This window comes from Natator depressus, chromosome 6 (genome assembly GCF_965152275.1).
Source record: "Natator depressus isolate rNatDep1 chromosome 6, rNatDep2.hap1, whole genome shotgun sequence".
Taxonomy (NCBI): Eukaryota; Metazoa; Chordata; order Testudines; family Cheloniidae; genus Natator; species Natator depressus.
In genome coordinates, this window is record NC_134239.1 from 116,457,253 (window position 1) to 116,474,315 (window position 17,063).

General features: G+C 44.4%; 1 protein-coding gene across 1 annotated transcript in view; it reads right to left on the minus strand.

The window, feature by feature from the left end:
* Positions 1-17,063, minus strand: part of SYNE2 (spectrin repeat containing nuclear envelope protein 2) — a 264,558-nt gene that overhangs the window by 100,799 nt on the left and 146,696 nt on the right. The window contains exons 64-68 of the mRNA XM_074956361.1: positions 12,266-12,463; positions 10,884-10,958; positions 7,740-7,859; positions 7,019-7,135; positions 859-1,092 (exon numbers count right to left, since the gene is read on the minus strand). Coding sequence (XP_074812462.1) covers positions 859-1,092; positions 7,019-7,135; positions 7,740-7,859; positions 10,884-10,958; positions 12,266-12,463 — 744 coding nt within the window. The remainder of the gene's footprint in view (positions 1-858; positions 1,093-7,018; positions 7,136-7,739; positions 7,860-10,883; positions 10,959-12,265; positions 12,464-17,063) is intronic.

Consider the following 17,063-nt stretch of genomic DNA (forward strand, 5'->3'; position numbering starts at 1 on the left):
AAGGGAATAATTTTATGTACATTGTCTTCACATTGACTTCAGCTGGACTATTCTTACTGCAAGAGTGAAGCTCACACTTAAGTCTGCAGAATTGGGCCCCAGGGTGCAAAACAAAAATTTACATTTCAGGAAGAAATTTTAGAGCACTTTTACCTGAAAAGCCTACACTAAAATAAAATGGAAATGTCAAATGGTTAGCAAATTCCCTATTCAGTAAACAAGCTTTTATCGTGACTGAGGTCACTGTCTCATTAAAAAAAAAAAAACAACCTGCCTTTTTTTAGTGAATTTAAACTGGTGAACTTTTTATACACATTATACACATTGGGGTGGAGATAGCTCAGTGGTTTGAGCATTGGCCTCCTAAACCCAGGGTTGTGAGCTCAATCCTTGAGGGGATCATTTAGGGATCTGGGGCAAAAATAAGGGACGGTACTTGGTCCTGCTGTGAAGTCAGGGGACTGGACTCGATGACCTTTCAAGGTCCCTTCCAGCTCTATGAGATAAGTATATCTCCATATTAATTAATAAAACTATGCAAACCAAAATGATCTGTGTAAATTACAGTAAATCTTTCTTTACAAAACACAAATTTGTTATGCTGTAAATCCTATCTAACACTCAGATACTAAAATATACAGACAAGGAAACTGAATGTGTACAATATGGTTTAAAAAAAGGTAATTGGAAAAAAGCAGCTAAAATCAAAACCAAGTGGTTCCTCTTCACTACAGTGTACGGCAGAGTACGCAGGAACAGGAGCTGAAGCAGTAATTGTAGCTTTTATGCAAACACACCTATTGGGGGAAGGGTGATTGGTTTAGCTGGCAGCAGTGAACTTTGACCACTTAATCTTACCTGGCAATCAGCAAGCTGCTGTTCCACCATCTGCTGCATTTCAGGGCTCTGAGTTTCTGACTCCAGGGACACTTTAGTTTTGTCTAGCCACAGCTCCAGCTCAGCAACCTGTATCTGGCAGACATGGAGGATCTTTTCAGGCTCAGGCCTATTGCTATCCACTGTTTCCTTTGATTCTCCTGGTTTGTTCTGAAAGCACTGGCAAGTGTTTGTGTCAGAAGAAGGCGTGTCACCCTGAAGCAAAGGACATTCAAACACAGAAAATCTATCAGCGGAAAATGTTTAACTTTGGTATACCAAGAGCTATGAACCTGCACTGGCAGTCACCTTATTCCCAGGTTAAAACAGAAAGAAAAACCCCAACAACTACGCTGAATGATCATATGATCTGGTGCAAAAGGTTTCCAAGCAGCCAATTTGCATTTACACAGGTATATCTGAGCACACAGGAAGAACAATGACTCATGGTTCATTAACTAGCTATCCCAGAGGATAGGTATTTTTCTGTGAGTTCAATGCAAAGTGTTGTATTCTAAGGCACACAGCATGCAGCTGGGAAATACTTATGTCCTACTTTTGGGAGTTCAGTTCCAAATAAACTTTAAAAGCATTCTTTATTTAGGATGTAGGCTATGCAGAAAACATTGTAGAGTCTTAACTCAAACCCACCCTTGAATAACATTTCTCTTTTATTTATCTTCACCCTAGGAGCAGCCTTTAACATTCTGTGATAAACACAATTTTCTTAAGTTTTGGACAAGCAGGCAAATTTTCAAAAATGCATATGCAGGTCGGGGTTGTGCACACGCAGGCATAGACATGCATGTGCAAATCTCTAATTTTCATTTGCGAATCGAGTGCGTAAGGCAAGTGTGTGCAAAAGTACCTACATACGTCTGACAATTAGGGCCCTAATATGGTAGTGCAGGGGTCGGCAACCTATGGCACGCGTGCCAAAGACAGCATGCAAACCGATTTTTAATGGCACGCTGCTGCCTGCCAGGTCCCAGCCGCCGGCCCCGCTCAGCCCGCTGCTGAACCCAGGCCAGCAGCCGGCTGAGCTGGACTGGGACCCTGGCAGGCAGCAGCGTACCATTAAAAATCCTGCCCGCCCCAGCCCGCTCTTCTCCGCGCCCCCTGCTTGGTCCTGCCGGCTGCTGCTGCAGGGCAGGCAAGCTCCCCTCTCCTCCCCCCCCAGCGTGCTGGGTTCCTGCCCCTCCTCCTCTCCCTCCCTGCCACCGATCAGCTGATGGCCCTTGACAGGGAGAGGGAGAAGCAGAGCTGCAGCATGCTCCCTGCTCAGGGAGGAGGCGGAGACGAGGTGGGGACGGGGCCTTGGGGAAGGGAGTTGGAATCAGGGCTTATCTCCTCCAGCCCCCTGCCGTGAGCTGCTATAGGCAGGTGGCTGGGAGCACCCCCATGAGCCTAGCCCACATCCCCAGCCCCCTGCCCTGACCCCTGCACCCCCCACACACTCCCAGCCCTCTGCCCTGACCCCTGCACCCCCCGCCTTCTGTCCTGACTCCAGCACCCCCCACACACCCAGCCCCCCCACAACCCCACCCCTGACTCCAGCACCCCCACACCCCATGCCCAGAGTCCTGCACCCTCCTCACACACTCCAGCCCCCTGCCCTGACTTCTGCACCCCCCGCACATACCCAGCCTCTGCCCTGACCCCTGCACCCCCACACACACCCAACACTCTGCCCTGACCCGTACACCCCGCCACACACCACAGCCCTCTGCCCTGACCCCTGCACCCCCCACACACTCCCAGCCCCCTGCCCTGACTCCTGCACCCCCCACACATACCCAGGCCCCCCCCACCCCATTCCCTGACTCTTGCACCCCCCACATTCCCACCCCCACCCCTCGCACCAAACGGGAGCTCCTGCACCCCTCGCACCAAATGGGAGCTGCCCATGTAAGCACTCCACACCCAAACCTCCTGCCCCAACCCTAAGCCCCCTCCCTCATTCTAGCTCCTGGCCAGACCCTGCACCCCAACCTGCTCCTTCACCCCCAGACCTTTGCTCAGTGCACCCCTACCCTCAGCTCAGTGCAGAGAAAGAGGAAGAGAATCGGCTAGAACCAGGGAGAAGGTAGGTACCCACTCTATGTGGACAGGGCCGGGACTCCAGACCAGCAGCAGGCTGAGCGGGGCCAGCAGCCGGGATCCTGGCTGGCAGGAGCCAGCAGATGGAACCCCAGACCGGCAGCGGGCTGAGTGGCAGCGGGCTGAGCCGCTCAGTCCACTGCCAGTCTGGGGTCCCAGCCACTGGCCCCAGTCAGCCCACTGCTGGTCTGGGGTTCTGGCTGCAGGCTCCTTGCCAGCCGGGGTCCCGGCCGCAGGCCCCGCTCAGCCTGCTGCCGGCCTAGGTGAATGGAACCCCAGGCTGGCAGCGGGCTGAGCGAGCCGGCGGTGTAAGATCAGCATTTTAATTTAATTTTAAATGAAGCTTCTTAAACATTTTGAAAACATTGTTTACTTTGCATACGACAATAGTTTAGTTATATAATATATAGACTTATAGAGAGAGACCTTCTAAAAAACGTTAAAATGTATTACTGGCACACAAAACCTTAAATTAAAGTGAATAAATGAAGACTCGGCACACCACTTCTGAAAGGTTGCCGACCCCTGTGGTAGTGGAACGATAACTGTTTGGGCAGACACACCAACAGCAATAGTATGGTATTCACTGGCTTTTGAGATGTGAGTTGGTGGATGACAAGACAGGAAAAGTACATTGTTTTAAATATTACTTTATTAAATAAGTAAACATCACTTTTGTTGCTTGTCTCTTAAGTGGTCTGGAACGTGGCCATTATGAATTAAACACATAAAAGCAAAGAAATCCTAATTTAACACTACACATCCAGGAACTGATTAAATATATACGTGTGCAAGTGTGCTTGTGTGTGTGTGCGTGCGTGCCTACACACGTGTGGGAATGGTATTAGGAAGTGTCAGCTGGGATTTTCAGCTTTCGGTCTAGATATATTTGTTGTTATGAGTTCACTCACTCAAATACACATGGAGGGGTGAAAGCAGATTCATTTCTTTTTGGTTTTTAGACTAGGATTTTTTTTTAATGTATCTTTTAATACAGGTCTTAAAACTGTACTTGTTGGAAAATGGGATTTCTACCCAGTGGGAAACATTGACATTTTCAAATTTGTTTACACTCTGAATCAGAACAAAATTTAAAAATTTACCATGGAATAGAAATTCCAAAAACATTTCAATTCAGACAGTGAAATGTTTCATTTTGATAGTGTCAAAACAATAATATTAAATATATAAAATAATATATAAATATAATAGTAAAATTAAATATAAAAGTCAAAACAAAATTGAAACAATAAATTCTAAACAAAATGAGAATATCAAAATTAGTTGCATTGATTTTCTCCTATCAAAATGGTGTTGAAATCAACACATTCCCACAAACCTTTCAATTTAGCTGAAACTTTCCAGATAAAAGGTGGAGTGGTGGTGGTGATATAACACTTGAATTTATCAGTATAGCTAAAGTGGCTTAATTGTTGTGTATAGACAATCCCTAAGTACAGAATACAAATAAACCCACTTCCTAAATCTCTATATACATGTTAAGCTCTGCTGTCAATCATTACGCTCTACTGGTCTTCCTTAAAAGCAAATATATTGTTCGAGATGGGTTAAGCAGTAGTGTATTTGTATGTTACCAAGAGACCCAGCCAGCAGCATGCATTAGAACAGTTTCACTTCCTTTAACTTAGACTGAATTCAAAGGTATTTAATATTTTTCTACAGTAGCTCCAAATGTCTTCCCTGGTGGGCTTGTTGCAGCACCAAAATAAATGCACCTTGGTCAACTGCACACTGAACTCGATTAGCCACCTGTCAGAACACATACAGTATTTCAATTATCAAAATCCTGGTCTATCTGACTAAAAGTATTTCTCAAGAGAAAGCAAACTGATTTAGTGTTTACAGAAATACATTTCCTTCTGTCTCCGTCCAGTAAATTTATGATCTTAGAAAGAAATTAGTTTAAATCACTATGTATAACATAATATGTGGGGGGGGGGGGAAACTGGGATGGAATCACAATGCTGGCAAAATAACCATTCAGGACAATTCAAGGATGGAAGACCTCTCCAATGGAAAATTTACAGGAGTAGTAAGGGACTTTGGCAGCAGTGGTGGCTCTAGATCCCATAGTGCTTCCTCTACTGGTAGCTAGAGGGGAAGCAACTGCCTGGCTGTCACAGGCAACGGTTCTTCTGAGATTTTGTTCCACTGGCTTTGATATGGGGAAGAAAGGGGCAGGGGGAAATGGTGAAAGCTCATAGAGATGCCAGTACAACATATGGGCACATAAGATCTCAATAATCATCCTGGAAATATTATGTATGGTTTCCTTTCTAGGACTGACCTTACACTAAGTCTGAGGCTGCATCTCTCTTCCTACAATACCTGGGGGTTTCCCATACAAAGAGGAACTCTTTTTATGTTCAAAGTATTTATGGTGCATCAGAAATAGAAAATTTTTCCAGATAATAAGAAAACAGAGAAAATGGACACCTAGGTCGTGTCACATGGAATGGTCATAAATAATCACCATCGAATCCCATTTGATGGGATGTAAGTATTGTGCAATTGGTTTTTCATTTTTAACATTGTAAATCTTCATTAGCTGATGCTTTCTAGCCAGTACAGAGCAAGTGGTGACATGCAGGAAACTCAGTCTAATCCATCTCCCCTTCAACCTACAGTGACTCAGGCTCCTGGATTACTAATCTTTTCTCCAGACCTACTACTTCTGGGAGAATACTGCACACCCACAGAATTCACGTCCCCTGCAAAAATTTTTTTTCCTCCACAGAAAATACATTCTGCCGGAGAGGTGCTGCAATTACACCTTCACTCACCAGGGGCTGCTGTGGTGCCAGAACAGAGGGCAGCCAGCCAGCCCGGAGAAGGATGGGGAGAGGCTGCGTTCCTAATAGTGCCCTGCCCACGGGGCCAGGAAAGGAGGCACGGGAAAGGGGGGAGGGGGAGACAAACAGAGTGCGGCACACAGGGTTGGGGGGGGGGGTCACAGACTGGGATTCAGAAGGGACAGTGAGTGGACAAACTGGAGTGGGAGTTGAATGGGAGTGTGGGTGCAAGGCCACATGGGGATGGAGAGTGGGGGTGACCGAGGGTTCAGGGACACATGGGATTGGGGGAATGGCTGAGTGGGGCTGCAGGTACACATGGGGAGAGCGGTAAATGTGCCTGACTGAATGGGAGAGCCAGGGTCTGCATGGGGGAGGCTCCCCAACTCTCTAACAATCTCTTCCCCCCCCCCCCCCAAAAAAACCCGGTTCCATATTTCCCACACCCAACAATCTTCCAGGTTCACGCCCAGGCTCCTCCTCAGCAGTTACTTCCCTCTCCCTCAGCTCCTCCATTACCCTGATTCCCCCAACCCTTTGCACTGCTTCTGAGGGGTGCGGGAAATACATTTATGTATTTTAGTTTAAATGAATTATTACTCAAAGTTCTCTATTAATATACTTAGAAAGGAATCTATTTGTCAAAAAACATTTCCTGAATCTTTTTTGTTGTCTATATTATTACAGACATACTTGCTGCCTGGTATTTTGAAATAAATTACCAAAATAATTGAAACTGGCATGATTATATTGTGTTATTTTGACAAATAAAATATGTACAATTTTGCAGAATTTTAAAATATTGTGTGCAGAATTTTTAATTTTTGGTGCAAAATTCCCCTAGGAGAAACATACATATTTGACAGCACATTCGCTTCCTGAAACTACGCACTTTGGCTTCCTGGTAAATTGTATTTTCTAGGAGTAAATATATGTGTTTGCTCTGATTTAAATAATAAATGACAATAACAATCATTAATGATAATATGAAAGATGCCTGTGCAAGGATCTAGATGCCCTCACACAGAACTAGTACTACAACAAAACACCAACAGGATTAAAATAATCATTAAAACAGGAACTCAGCAAACCAAACACCCCCCAAAGAGCTCCTTTTTATCGTTTCATGGTTGTGGGAAGAACACCCTCAGCCTGCTCCAAAACCCCATCAAACAGATGTCTTTTGCAGCATGCCCAGAAGGTCACCAAATTCAGACCAACATACTTACCACTGCCCAATTACTAAGGCCTGTAGCAGAGTCTTCATCGCTTCCAGCTTTCTGTGGAACTTGAAAAGATGTTTCCCTGCCATGTTTATCACATGATTCTATTAACACATCAGCATCCTGTAAAAAGAAAGGCAGCTGTGGAAATATTTCTATTGTCATTGCCTTGTTGTGCTTTAGAAGCCTCAAAAGGCAGCAGTCACTCAACCCATACATCATTCTGGGCCAATAACCAATGCAGGAAAGTTCCCTCACATCTGACGTAAAGATACAGAAAGACAGATAGCTACAGCTCTCATAACAGATGCTAGTTGATCAGATTGCTTAGGTGCTGCCCACTTTTCCATCAGAAACTGCACATCCTCCACAAGTTACTCCACACAGAGGGTAGAGGAAACACCCATTAAAAGTCTCATTTTATCTCTTACCAAGGGAGTGGGGGGAGAGGCGTGAACTCTCTGTTAACCTGAGTTTGCATTTACATTCTTGTGTTTTCGGCAGATAGCATCACCTACAAAAACTGTTTTCCTGCTGAGCGGGCAACTGTTAAAGGATGCTCACAGACGATGAAATTCAGCCCTGTGGGAGGAGCCATGCAAGACCTATGCACCCTTAAATCCCGCTCAAGTGCTGATTTGAGGACTAAAGCAATGCATAGGCCTTGTACAGGCTCTCTACACAGGGAAGAATTCCCCCATGCAGAGATAAACATAAAGAACGTTACCAGGGCAATGCCACCAGATAGGGTGCCTGAGGACCAGGAAGCTCTGCTGTCTTCTTTGTCTCTCTCATTTCCCTTCCCTGGACGCGAAAAACTTTCAGCTGTCGGTGCTATTGCATTTTCCTTTGAAAACAGCAACAGCCCACCATTAGCTTGAGGACATGCAGTTCAAAGGCTTCTTCAGAAAATGTTAATCACTAAAACCATTAGCCACTCGATGGTACATTTCTGCCATGCACGTTCTCTTTCTTTACTCAGTAATCCTAACTCAACAGCCGCCCTTCTATACCACTTCCACTCCCCTGTCTCCCGGTGATAGATGCCAACAGCCCTTTCTACCGATCTCAAACATTCTAAATTGCTTGTGTTGTTTAAATACTTTTTCTATCTCAATGAAGTAATATTTCTTTGTCTTTTTTACTTTGATACGAATGAAACTGATCAGCAAAGGCGCTCGATCGGCAGTCCTGGAAACCGAAATTCTCTGCCCACACCAACGTGCACGGCATAGGCAGTAGCAATTCACATTTCCCCCATTCTGCCATGCCAACGTGCCTTAGTGTTGACCTGAAAGGAACAACTCCAGATGTGAAAGGCTACTGGAGCTTATGTCCTTCCAATTTTTGGTCTCTCTGCTGTGACAGCCAACAAAGATGCCACTTTGTACAAACTGGTATGATTTTTGAGATGCTGATACACCTAAAAAATGACTGAGATCACAGTTCATTTACCATTAGCCACTGAAGACCATCAGATGGTAATAACCCTTGACACTGCTAAGAGCTGGGCAGTATATGAACTGTTGTCCTAGAGGGTATTTAGGCACTAATCCCACAAGCACTTCTGCATGTGTTTTACCTATATATAAATAGCAGAGTTGGTTGGGAATCTTCCACTGAAATTATTTTCTGATGGAAAATTCGCTTTCCACAAAATCCAAGTTTTCCGCGGGAAAATTTCAATTTTACATGGAAATTTTTTCCCAGCTCCATGGCTCCCCTGCTCCTCAGCAGCCCAGCAAAGCAACTGGCCTGGAGCTAGAGCTCCCAACTCGTTGGCAGCCCAGAAATCCTGGGAAAGTTAGCTCCCAAGCTCTCCCAGCTGCTTGGCTCCCAAGCTCCCCACCTGGCATGCTACCAAAGCCCTGGGCATCTGGGGGAGTCTTTCAAAGGCCAATTTTGGAATTGCCATTCTCTGGTAGATTTTGATTGTTTTTGTTCCATTTCAGAATTAATTTTTTTTTTTTAATTATGGCATTTCCCACGGAACAGGAATTCCAATCTCCGGCCAGCTCTAATGAATAGCCCCATTGACTTCATAGAGACTGCCCACATGATTAGAGTCAATGGGAATATTCATGTGCTCAAAGTTGAGCGTGTGCATAAGTGTTTGCAGGAGTGAGGCCTTACGCTTTAAGATCTTCCAACAGGGGCCATGTTTCCTTGTTTGTCTGAAGTGTCACATATGTCTATGATGCCAATAAAAAATAAAACAACGGGGTAAGAGGCTGTATTTAGCTTATTGCAAATCCCTGGAGTTTATTTTCTTGCATTGAATGCATAATAATAACACGGCAATGAACTCTTTGTTGACTCTTCCCAGAGCATTCTATCCAAGGGAAGCATAGGGGCATCATAGTGTCTCTAGGAAAGGGCCCATTGTACCCTGTGATTGTCAAAAGGTAACCGATAGTGCTGTTCATACATTTAAACAGGGTTTATTGCTTGACTACTTATGATGGCCTTTGAGCAAGGACACTTAGAGTAACTAGTCTATCCACATGTGATTGCTGAAGTCATTATCTTTCTCTCAGGCCACGCCAATTATTTCTGTCCCATGTATCCCACTGCCTGAATCACTTCACTGGTATCCTGTACATTACAACATCAAACCCCAGACTCTTTGTCCCCACTTTCAAGGCCCGACATTAATGATACTCAGACTGAGACTTGTGAATGGATCTTTGATGCATCTCCTGCAGCTTTTTGCAGCCCATGATATTAAAACATGGTCTGATTTAATTATTAATCAATCTAAGACATTGACCAATCAGAATGCTTTTACTATGTTATTAACCAATTGTAGTTGATAAAATAATAATACTTGGTCAGTCATTTTTCTGTGAGATTTTATATTTTTATAAATATTTCTTGTCATACTGTTTGACTGAGTCCTTAGCACTATAATGACAGGTTTCAGAGTAACAGCTGTGTTAGTCTGTATTCGCAAAAAGAAAAGGAGTACCTGTGGCACCTTAGAGACTAACCAATTTATTTGAGCATGAGCTTCCGTGAGAGCTGTAGCTCACGGAAGCTCATGCTCAAATAAATTGGTTAGTCTCTAAGGTGCCACAAGTACTCCTTTTCTTCTTAGCACTATAGTAAATGAAACAATGAATTCACATACTACCATGGCTCTTCTGGGTAATGTTGATCACTAATTTGGCTCCTAAACCACTGAGGTATGAGTATCATTGCCCTACCTAACCCAATCCCTATCTGCAACTCTGCTCTCATTTCCTCCTACTCACCCTCTCATTCCATACACAGCTTTAAACCTCTCTTTACTGCCTTCTCCTCCACACCTACTTTTGTGTTGCCCTCTATGTTTGAAAGAGAGTTTCCCAGTTCATGCCCATTAAGTGCCCTCTCTCTCCTAAAAGTCCCCCCTCACTGCCCATTTCTCCCAGGAAGCCTTTCCACTTTATTTTCACCACCAATAATCTTGCCACACACTTCTTTATTTAATCCCATGCCTTGTATCTTGTCTATGTTTATTTTATTTCTCTTAGATTCTAAGCTCCTTAGGGAAGGGGATGCCCTACGCTGTGTTTTGTAAAAGGCCACAGGCACTGATACTGCTACATTAGGACCACCTGCACTCCCACTGAGTAGTCTTATTCTGTAAGCGGTCCAATCAATGTCACATTCACAGAATGAAGTACCAAACAAAGTAAGGATGATAGGATCTGACTCTAATATATGTACTGATATTTTATTTCTGTCTCTCAGATTTTAAATTAATTTTAAAATATCCCCTACTAGGGATGCTGCAATTTATTCTACAAATGTTTACATTTACACATACATTTTTCATGATTTATTCTATAATAAATCTTATTTCCACCAAAGTCTCCATTATACTTACTTCACTGTGAAACGAACTGTCTTCTGTTTCTTCAACTAAAGATGGTAGGAGAGACATTGATCCTTTCTTTTTCAGCTACAATATACATGCAGAGATAGAGTCCAGTTACTCTTAGCTCCACAAATTGCCTCTTTTTTCTGCCCTTTTGCTAAACATAGTTATTATTTTGCACCTAATTTTGAGAAATGCTGAGCACCTGCAACTCCATTTAAAGTAATCAAAAGCTGCAGGTTCTAAGCAACCTCAAAAATCAGATCCTTTAACTTATTTTTCAGCTTTTAAAGTCATGTCTAAAATTGAGATAACTATCATTCTGTTCCATGCAAACAATTTACTGAAAATCTTTAAACAATTCCTTACAGTGTAAATTACAGATCCAGCATTGGCGTGGATTGCACCCTCAGCAAGTTTGCAGATGACACTCAACGGGGAGGAGAGGTAGATACGCTGGAGGGTAGGGATAGGATACAGAGGGACCTAGACAAATTAGAGGATTGGGCCAAAAGAAATCTGATGAGGTTCAACAAGGACAAGTGCAGAGTGCTGCACTTAGGACAGAAGAATCCCATGCACCGCTACAGACTAGGGACCGAATGGCTAGGCAGCAGTTCTGCAGAAAAGGACCTCGGGGTTACAGTGGACGAGAAGCTGGATATGAGTCAACAGTGTGCCCTTGTTGCCAAGAAGGCCAATGGCATTTTGGGCTGTATAAGTAGGGGCATTGTCAGCAGATCGAGGGACATGATTGTTTCCCTCTATTCGACATTGGTGAGGTCTCATCTGGAGTACTGTGTCCAGTTTTGGGCCCCACACTACAAGAAGGATGTGGAAAAATTGGAACGCGTCCAGCAGAGGGCAACAAAAATGATTAGGGGACTGGAACACATGACTTATGAGGAGAGGCTGAGGGAACTGGGATTGTTTAGTCTGCAGAAGAGAAGAATGAGGGGGGATTTGATAGCTGCTTTCAACTACCTGAAAGGGGGTTCCAAAGAGGATGGATCTAGACTGTTCTCAGTGGTAGCAGATGACAGAACAAGGAGTAATGGTCTCAAGTTGCAGTGGGGGAGGTTTAGGTTGGATATTAGGAAAAACTTTTTCACTAGTTGGGTGGTAAAGCACTGGAATGCGTTACCTAGAGAGGTGGTGGAATCTCCTTCCTTTGAGGTTTTTACGGTCAGGCTTTGAGCAGGGGGTTGGACTAGATGACCGCCTGAGGTCCCTTCCAACCATGATATTCTATGATTCTGCATTTGTTAATTTCAAGCAATCTCACACTGGTTTTTCACATGCTGAAAAATAACCCAAAAGGGCCCCCATATTGTGCATCTAACCATTTCTTGTTAGGGCCATTTAAAGGGATAGCATGGTGTTCTACCTACCTGCCGTTCAGAGGCATCTTTCCCAACCAAGCCAGTTTCCTCGGGTGACAGAGGCACAGAAAGTTCATCCTCTGATTCAGATTGTTCTTGCTGTAAGTGCTGGTGAAGTTCCAGCATTGAACTCTTCATACCCCTAAGGATGTCTTCTTTTTTCTGGCACAGTTTTATGATCTGTTCTTTTATGTCTTCCATTTCCCCCTGAGGAGCAACAAGGCTTGTAACTTACACTTTCGTTGTTAAAAAAGTGATGATATAATAAATAATAACAGCATCTTACTGTGAGAGGGGATCCCAGCCCTTTGGCCTTCTTTTTTGCACTGGGGCAATTCCCCCATCGTCACAGCAGGAGATGTTTAGGTAAGCACTAACTCAGAGGCAGCAGGCTCAGAACAAAGCACATAGCCTACCAGCTGCATACAGAGCCAGCTGTGGTCTTACAGGGAATGTGAAGGCTTGGTAATTAACACTGATCTGGATTCTCACTAGTGGGGCCATGGGAGTGGAAGTCCTGGAGATACTCCTCCCCAGGACAGAGGGAATGCAACCGGGTTGCATTACTCAGCTAATCAGGTCAGTTTATGGGGCTTCCCACAAACTTCTCTGCCAAGTAACTATAAAATAGGCTTTTCTATCAGAAATGAGAGGAAAGGGAGACAGAAGAATTTATGAGGGAGAAATCAACTGGTAGGTAGCTCAGGGCTGCATCATCTTTATTAAAGACACTGGAAAAACAAGGAAAAACAGACCCTAGTGTGACGCTGGCAGACTAGGTGCCAGCTCGTGCCACGTTTGTAGGCATCAGCTGAGCACCAACAAACTCACAGCTGGAAACCAAACCAGCTCATCTGTATGTTAGTTTTGTTCAAAATAGGTATTAGTCTTATAAGAATGTATTAATGTTTAGACTCTATGAAGTGCTTGTAAATTGCTGCATTCATTAATCTCACTTGTTATGTCTGTAGTCCATGTTATAAGGAAATATGTACGTTTTGCTTTATAACTTTGAAAACATTTTCTTTGTACTTGTGAACCCACACATGGGAATTGTCCTCTGTGCCCATTCAGGAGGCCTATCAACAGTCAACGAGGCATTAAGGAGCATCACAATACAAAAGGATTAGTGAATGGCCCTATCAAACCTTAGAAATGCTACGTGCGAGGGAGCTTGTCTCACGGACTGGAAGGCTAAATGTAAAAGATAAAACACAGATTCACGAGAAAATTGTTCATCTCTTTGTTGTCTGAACTCTCACGGGGCCAGGCATACTAAACTAAGGCAGAGATCCCCAGGGGTTAACCCTGGGTCCACCCTGAAAGACATTTTGAAGTGACAGATTATTACATCTCTGTCATATTTAGGAACCTCAGATGGTAACTCATTTGTGTGTGTATGTTTGTTTGCTTTAACCAGTAAATAACTCTCTCTTGTTTGTTTTTCCTAGTTAATAAACCTTTAGTTAATTACAGGACTGGCTACAAGCATTGTATTTGGTATGAGATCTGAGATACAAATTGAGCTGAGGTATTTGACTGGTCCCTTGGGACTAGAAGTAACCTGAATATTTTTTTATCTTTGGTATAGGTGACCAATTATCATTAAGTCCAGCTTGCCTGGGTGGCAAGATAGACTGGAGAGCCCAGGGGGACTGTCTGTGACTCCATGGTAAGACGACTACAGTGCTCTAGGAGTTCACATTTGTTACTGGGTTGGTGAAATCTAACTGTAAAATGTACCACCAGTTTGGGGTGTCCATCCTGCTTTTGACAGCCTGAGCTGAGGTTGGCGCTCTTGGTCATGAGTCACTACAGACAGCGTGACACTTAGGAAGAGATTTTTATCTTCCATGTCATCAACTGTCTGTTTAGTAGAGCTGCCCTGTGTCTCCCACATGTGGTGTTAACAGTGGGACTGAGTGTCCCACTGACTCTTGCTTCACACTGGACATTCCCATAATTCTCCAGTTTCCACTCAATACTCTCTCTGTCTGCTGCCCCATCCCTATCCCTCAGGTCTCTAAGCCAGCCAATGAAGGGCAAGAGACAGGAGCAGGGACGTCCTTGGTGCTCTCTCCTCTTCACTGTTGACAATGTGTGCGGCAGCACGGCACGCTACAAGGCGCAAGTGTTCGCAGAGCTCAGCAGAGGAAAAGCGGCTGCACACCCAGTTCAATGCCTGTAGATAGCAGTGCAACCATAACAGCTGGCCTTGATGTGATGGCCTGAAATAACAGCATCAGCCTCGTTTCCAGAGGCTGCTCACCCAGAGCATCAATAAAGCAAAGCAAATAACTAACCCAGGTTAGATGACACATGTAAAACTACATAGGCCCTGTCTCCACTACAGCTTCTGCTGTTCAAAACACCAGCGGAACTGCACTGATGCTGAACGACATTGACAGATTTTCTGAACATAGGCAAGGCCTTTGCATAGAAGGCCTCAGTAGGCATCTGATATGATTTCAGCCCACCCTCACGTAGGGGACATTAATGAGGGGCGGGAAGAATTTTCTTTGGCTCTGTCGGAGAGGGATAGAGTGCTGCCGAGATAAATACACCTTTCCTGACACATTGAAACACATGCAGCAAACCCCTCCAGTAACTGTCTCCCTATCAGGGACAGGAGAAAGTCACCAGCATGAAATACTGCCTGTATTTGGCAATGTGCTGCACTAAGTTGTAGTTAAAAAGAATGACTTTGCTATCTTTTTCCATTGCGAAGGTGGACTTTGCAGCGTAAGCCCGCATGCAACTGCTCTGCTAATATATATAGCCGGGAAACTGTCTTGAGACAAGCAAAAGTAACATCAAAGTGGTGTGCTCACTCCTCCTCTACTCCAATCACTCTAGTGAGATGTAAACTCACCACTTCCCCACTCCAAAGCCTTCAGTGAGGTGTGAAAGTCAAAGGCTACTTTAGTCAATGAAATACTAACATCACTAAGCAGGTGATTTTTTTCTTTTAAAAAAGGACAAGGAAATTAAATGCAAATATCTATATTAAGAGGCAACATTTAGGTTCTTAATTTAACCCACACAAGAGTCAGGAAAAAATTCACAATCAGGATTAACATTGAACGTATGGTGAATTAATCTATTGAACATATCTCTAGCTATACATTTAAAAGTTTAACTAGCAATCATATGTATTATACATGTATAGGGCCCTACCAAATTCTCGGCCATGAAATCTGGTCTCCCACCGTGTAATCTGTATAGTATAGGGTAAAAGCACACAAAAGACCAGATTTCACGGGGGAGACCAGCGTTTCTCAAATTGGAGGGCCTGACCCAAAAGGGAGTTGCAGGGGGGTCGCAAGGTTATTTTAGGGGGGTCATGGAATTGCCACCCTTACTTCTGTGATGACTTCAGAGCTGGGCAGCCGGAGACTAGTGGCTGTTGGTTGGGCGCCCAGCTCTGAAGGCAGCACCCTGCCAGCAGCAGCGCAGAAGTAAGTATGGCAAGGTATGGTATTGCCACCCTGACTTTTGTACTGCTCCCTTCAGAGCTGGGCTTCCAGCCAGCAGCCACTGCTCTCCAGCTGCTCAGCTCTGAAGGCAGTGCTGCCACGAGCAGCAGCACAGAAGTAAGGGTAGCAGTACCACAAGCCCCTACAATAACCTTGCAACCCCCCCACAACTCCTTTTTGGGTCAGGATCCCTACAATTACAACACTGTGAAATTTCAGATTTAAATAGCTGAAATCATGAAATTTATGATTTTTAAAATCCTATGACAGTGAAATTGACCAAAATGGACCATGAATTTGGTAGGGCCCTATACATGTACAAGGTAGGCGTCTTAATGTTATCATGACTATATGCAGCAGGCCAAGCACTTCAGAGGCACTTTATAAATAATAATTATACTTGTATGACTCGGCCATTTCCTGACTTTTGCAGGTTTGTATTTCACACCTTAATGTTGCCTTCATGCCTTTTTTTAAAAAAAATGTTTGCCCACTATATAATCACTTGATCCACTACAAAAAGCCACCACCTCTGGGGTGTTTAACAGCTAATGAAGCCCGAACAACAGTTTAGGATAGGAAGGGGAAACTAGAAACTAACTGCATGAGCAGGGAGAATTTACTTAAGTAAAATATTATTAACCAAGATGGCATATAGCCATGTGTGATGGGGTGTACAAACCCCACACAGGCCAGGTATTGGTTACTGAACTGCTTTGCACCCAATCAGGCCTGTCCTGCCACAATTGCAAGGAGATTCAGGCTTGAAGGAGAGGAAGAAGCCCGGCTCAGCTGGTGGAAGACCTGGAAGGAACAGATTTTCGGTCCTCAGCTCCTGAAGAAAGCTCTGCTGAGAGCAGGTACTGCTTAAATCACTGCTACCTATTGGAGCCCCCTCAGGGGAAGGTGGCCTTGACGCAGAACAGTTACTTTGGGACTATTACCAGTGACTTGCCTGTCAGTGCTGAACAGGACTACAGCCTCCCAGAGGGTTCCAGAAGGAAAGGAGGCCAGTTCAGGGCTTGTGTTAGTTAATTTGTGCTTCTTTTCCCTTTGGACCTTTGACAGCCCAGGAAGAAGTAGACTCCCGCAGGACTAAGTTAGAGGGCTGAGTCTCCCACAGCTGGTGCCATGCTGACGCTGGACCACAGGTTGGGTGAGTTCAGGGCCCAGTCATATCCCAAAGGGGCACTGTGGGAGACCAATCCTGTGATATCATGACACTGGGGTTAATACCCCAATTCTTGCAGAAAGTGCCACTGCATCATCAATACGCACAAGTGATCTGGACTTTGCTTATATGTCTCATCTGCAAAACTGCCTACAGCAGC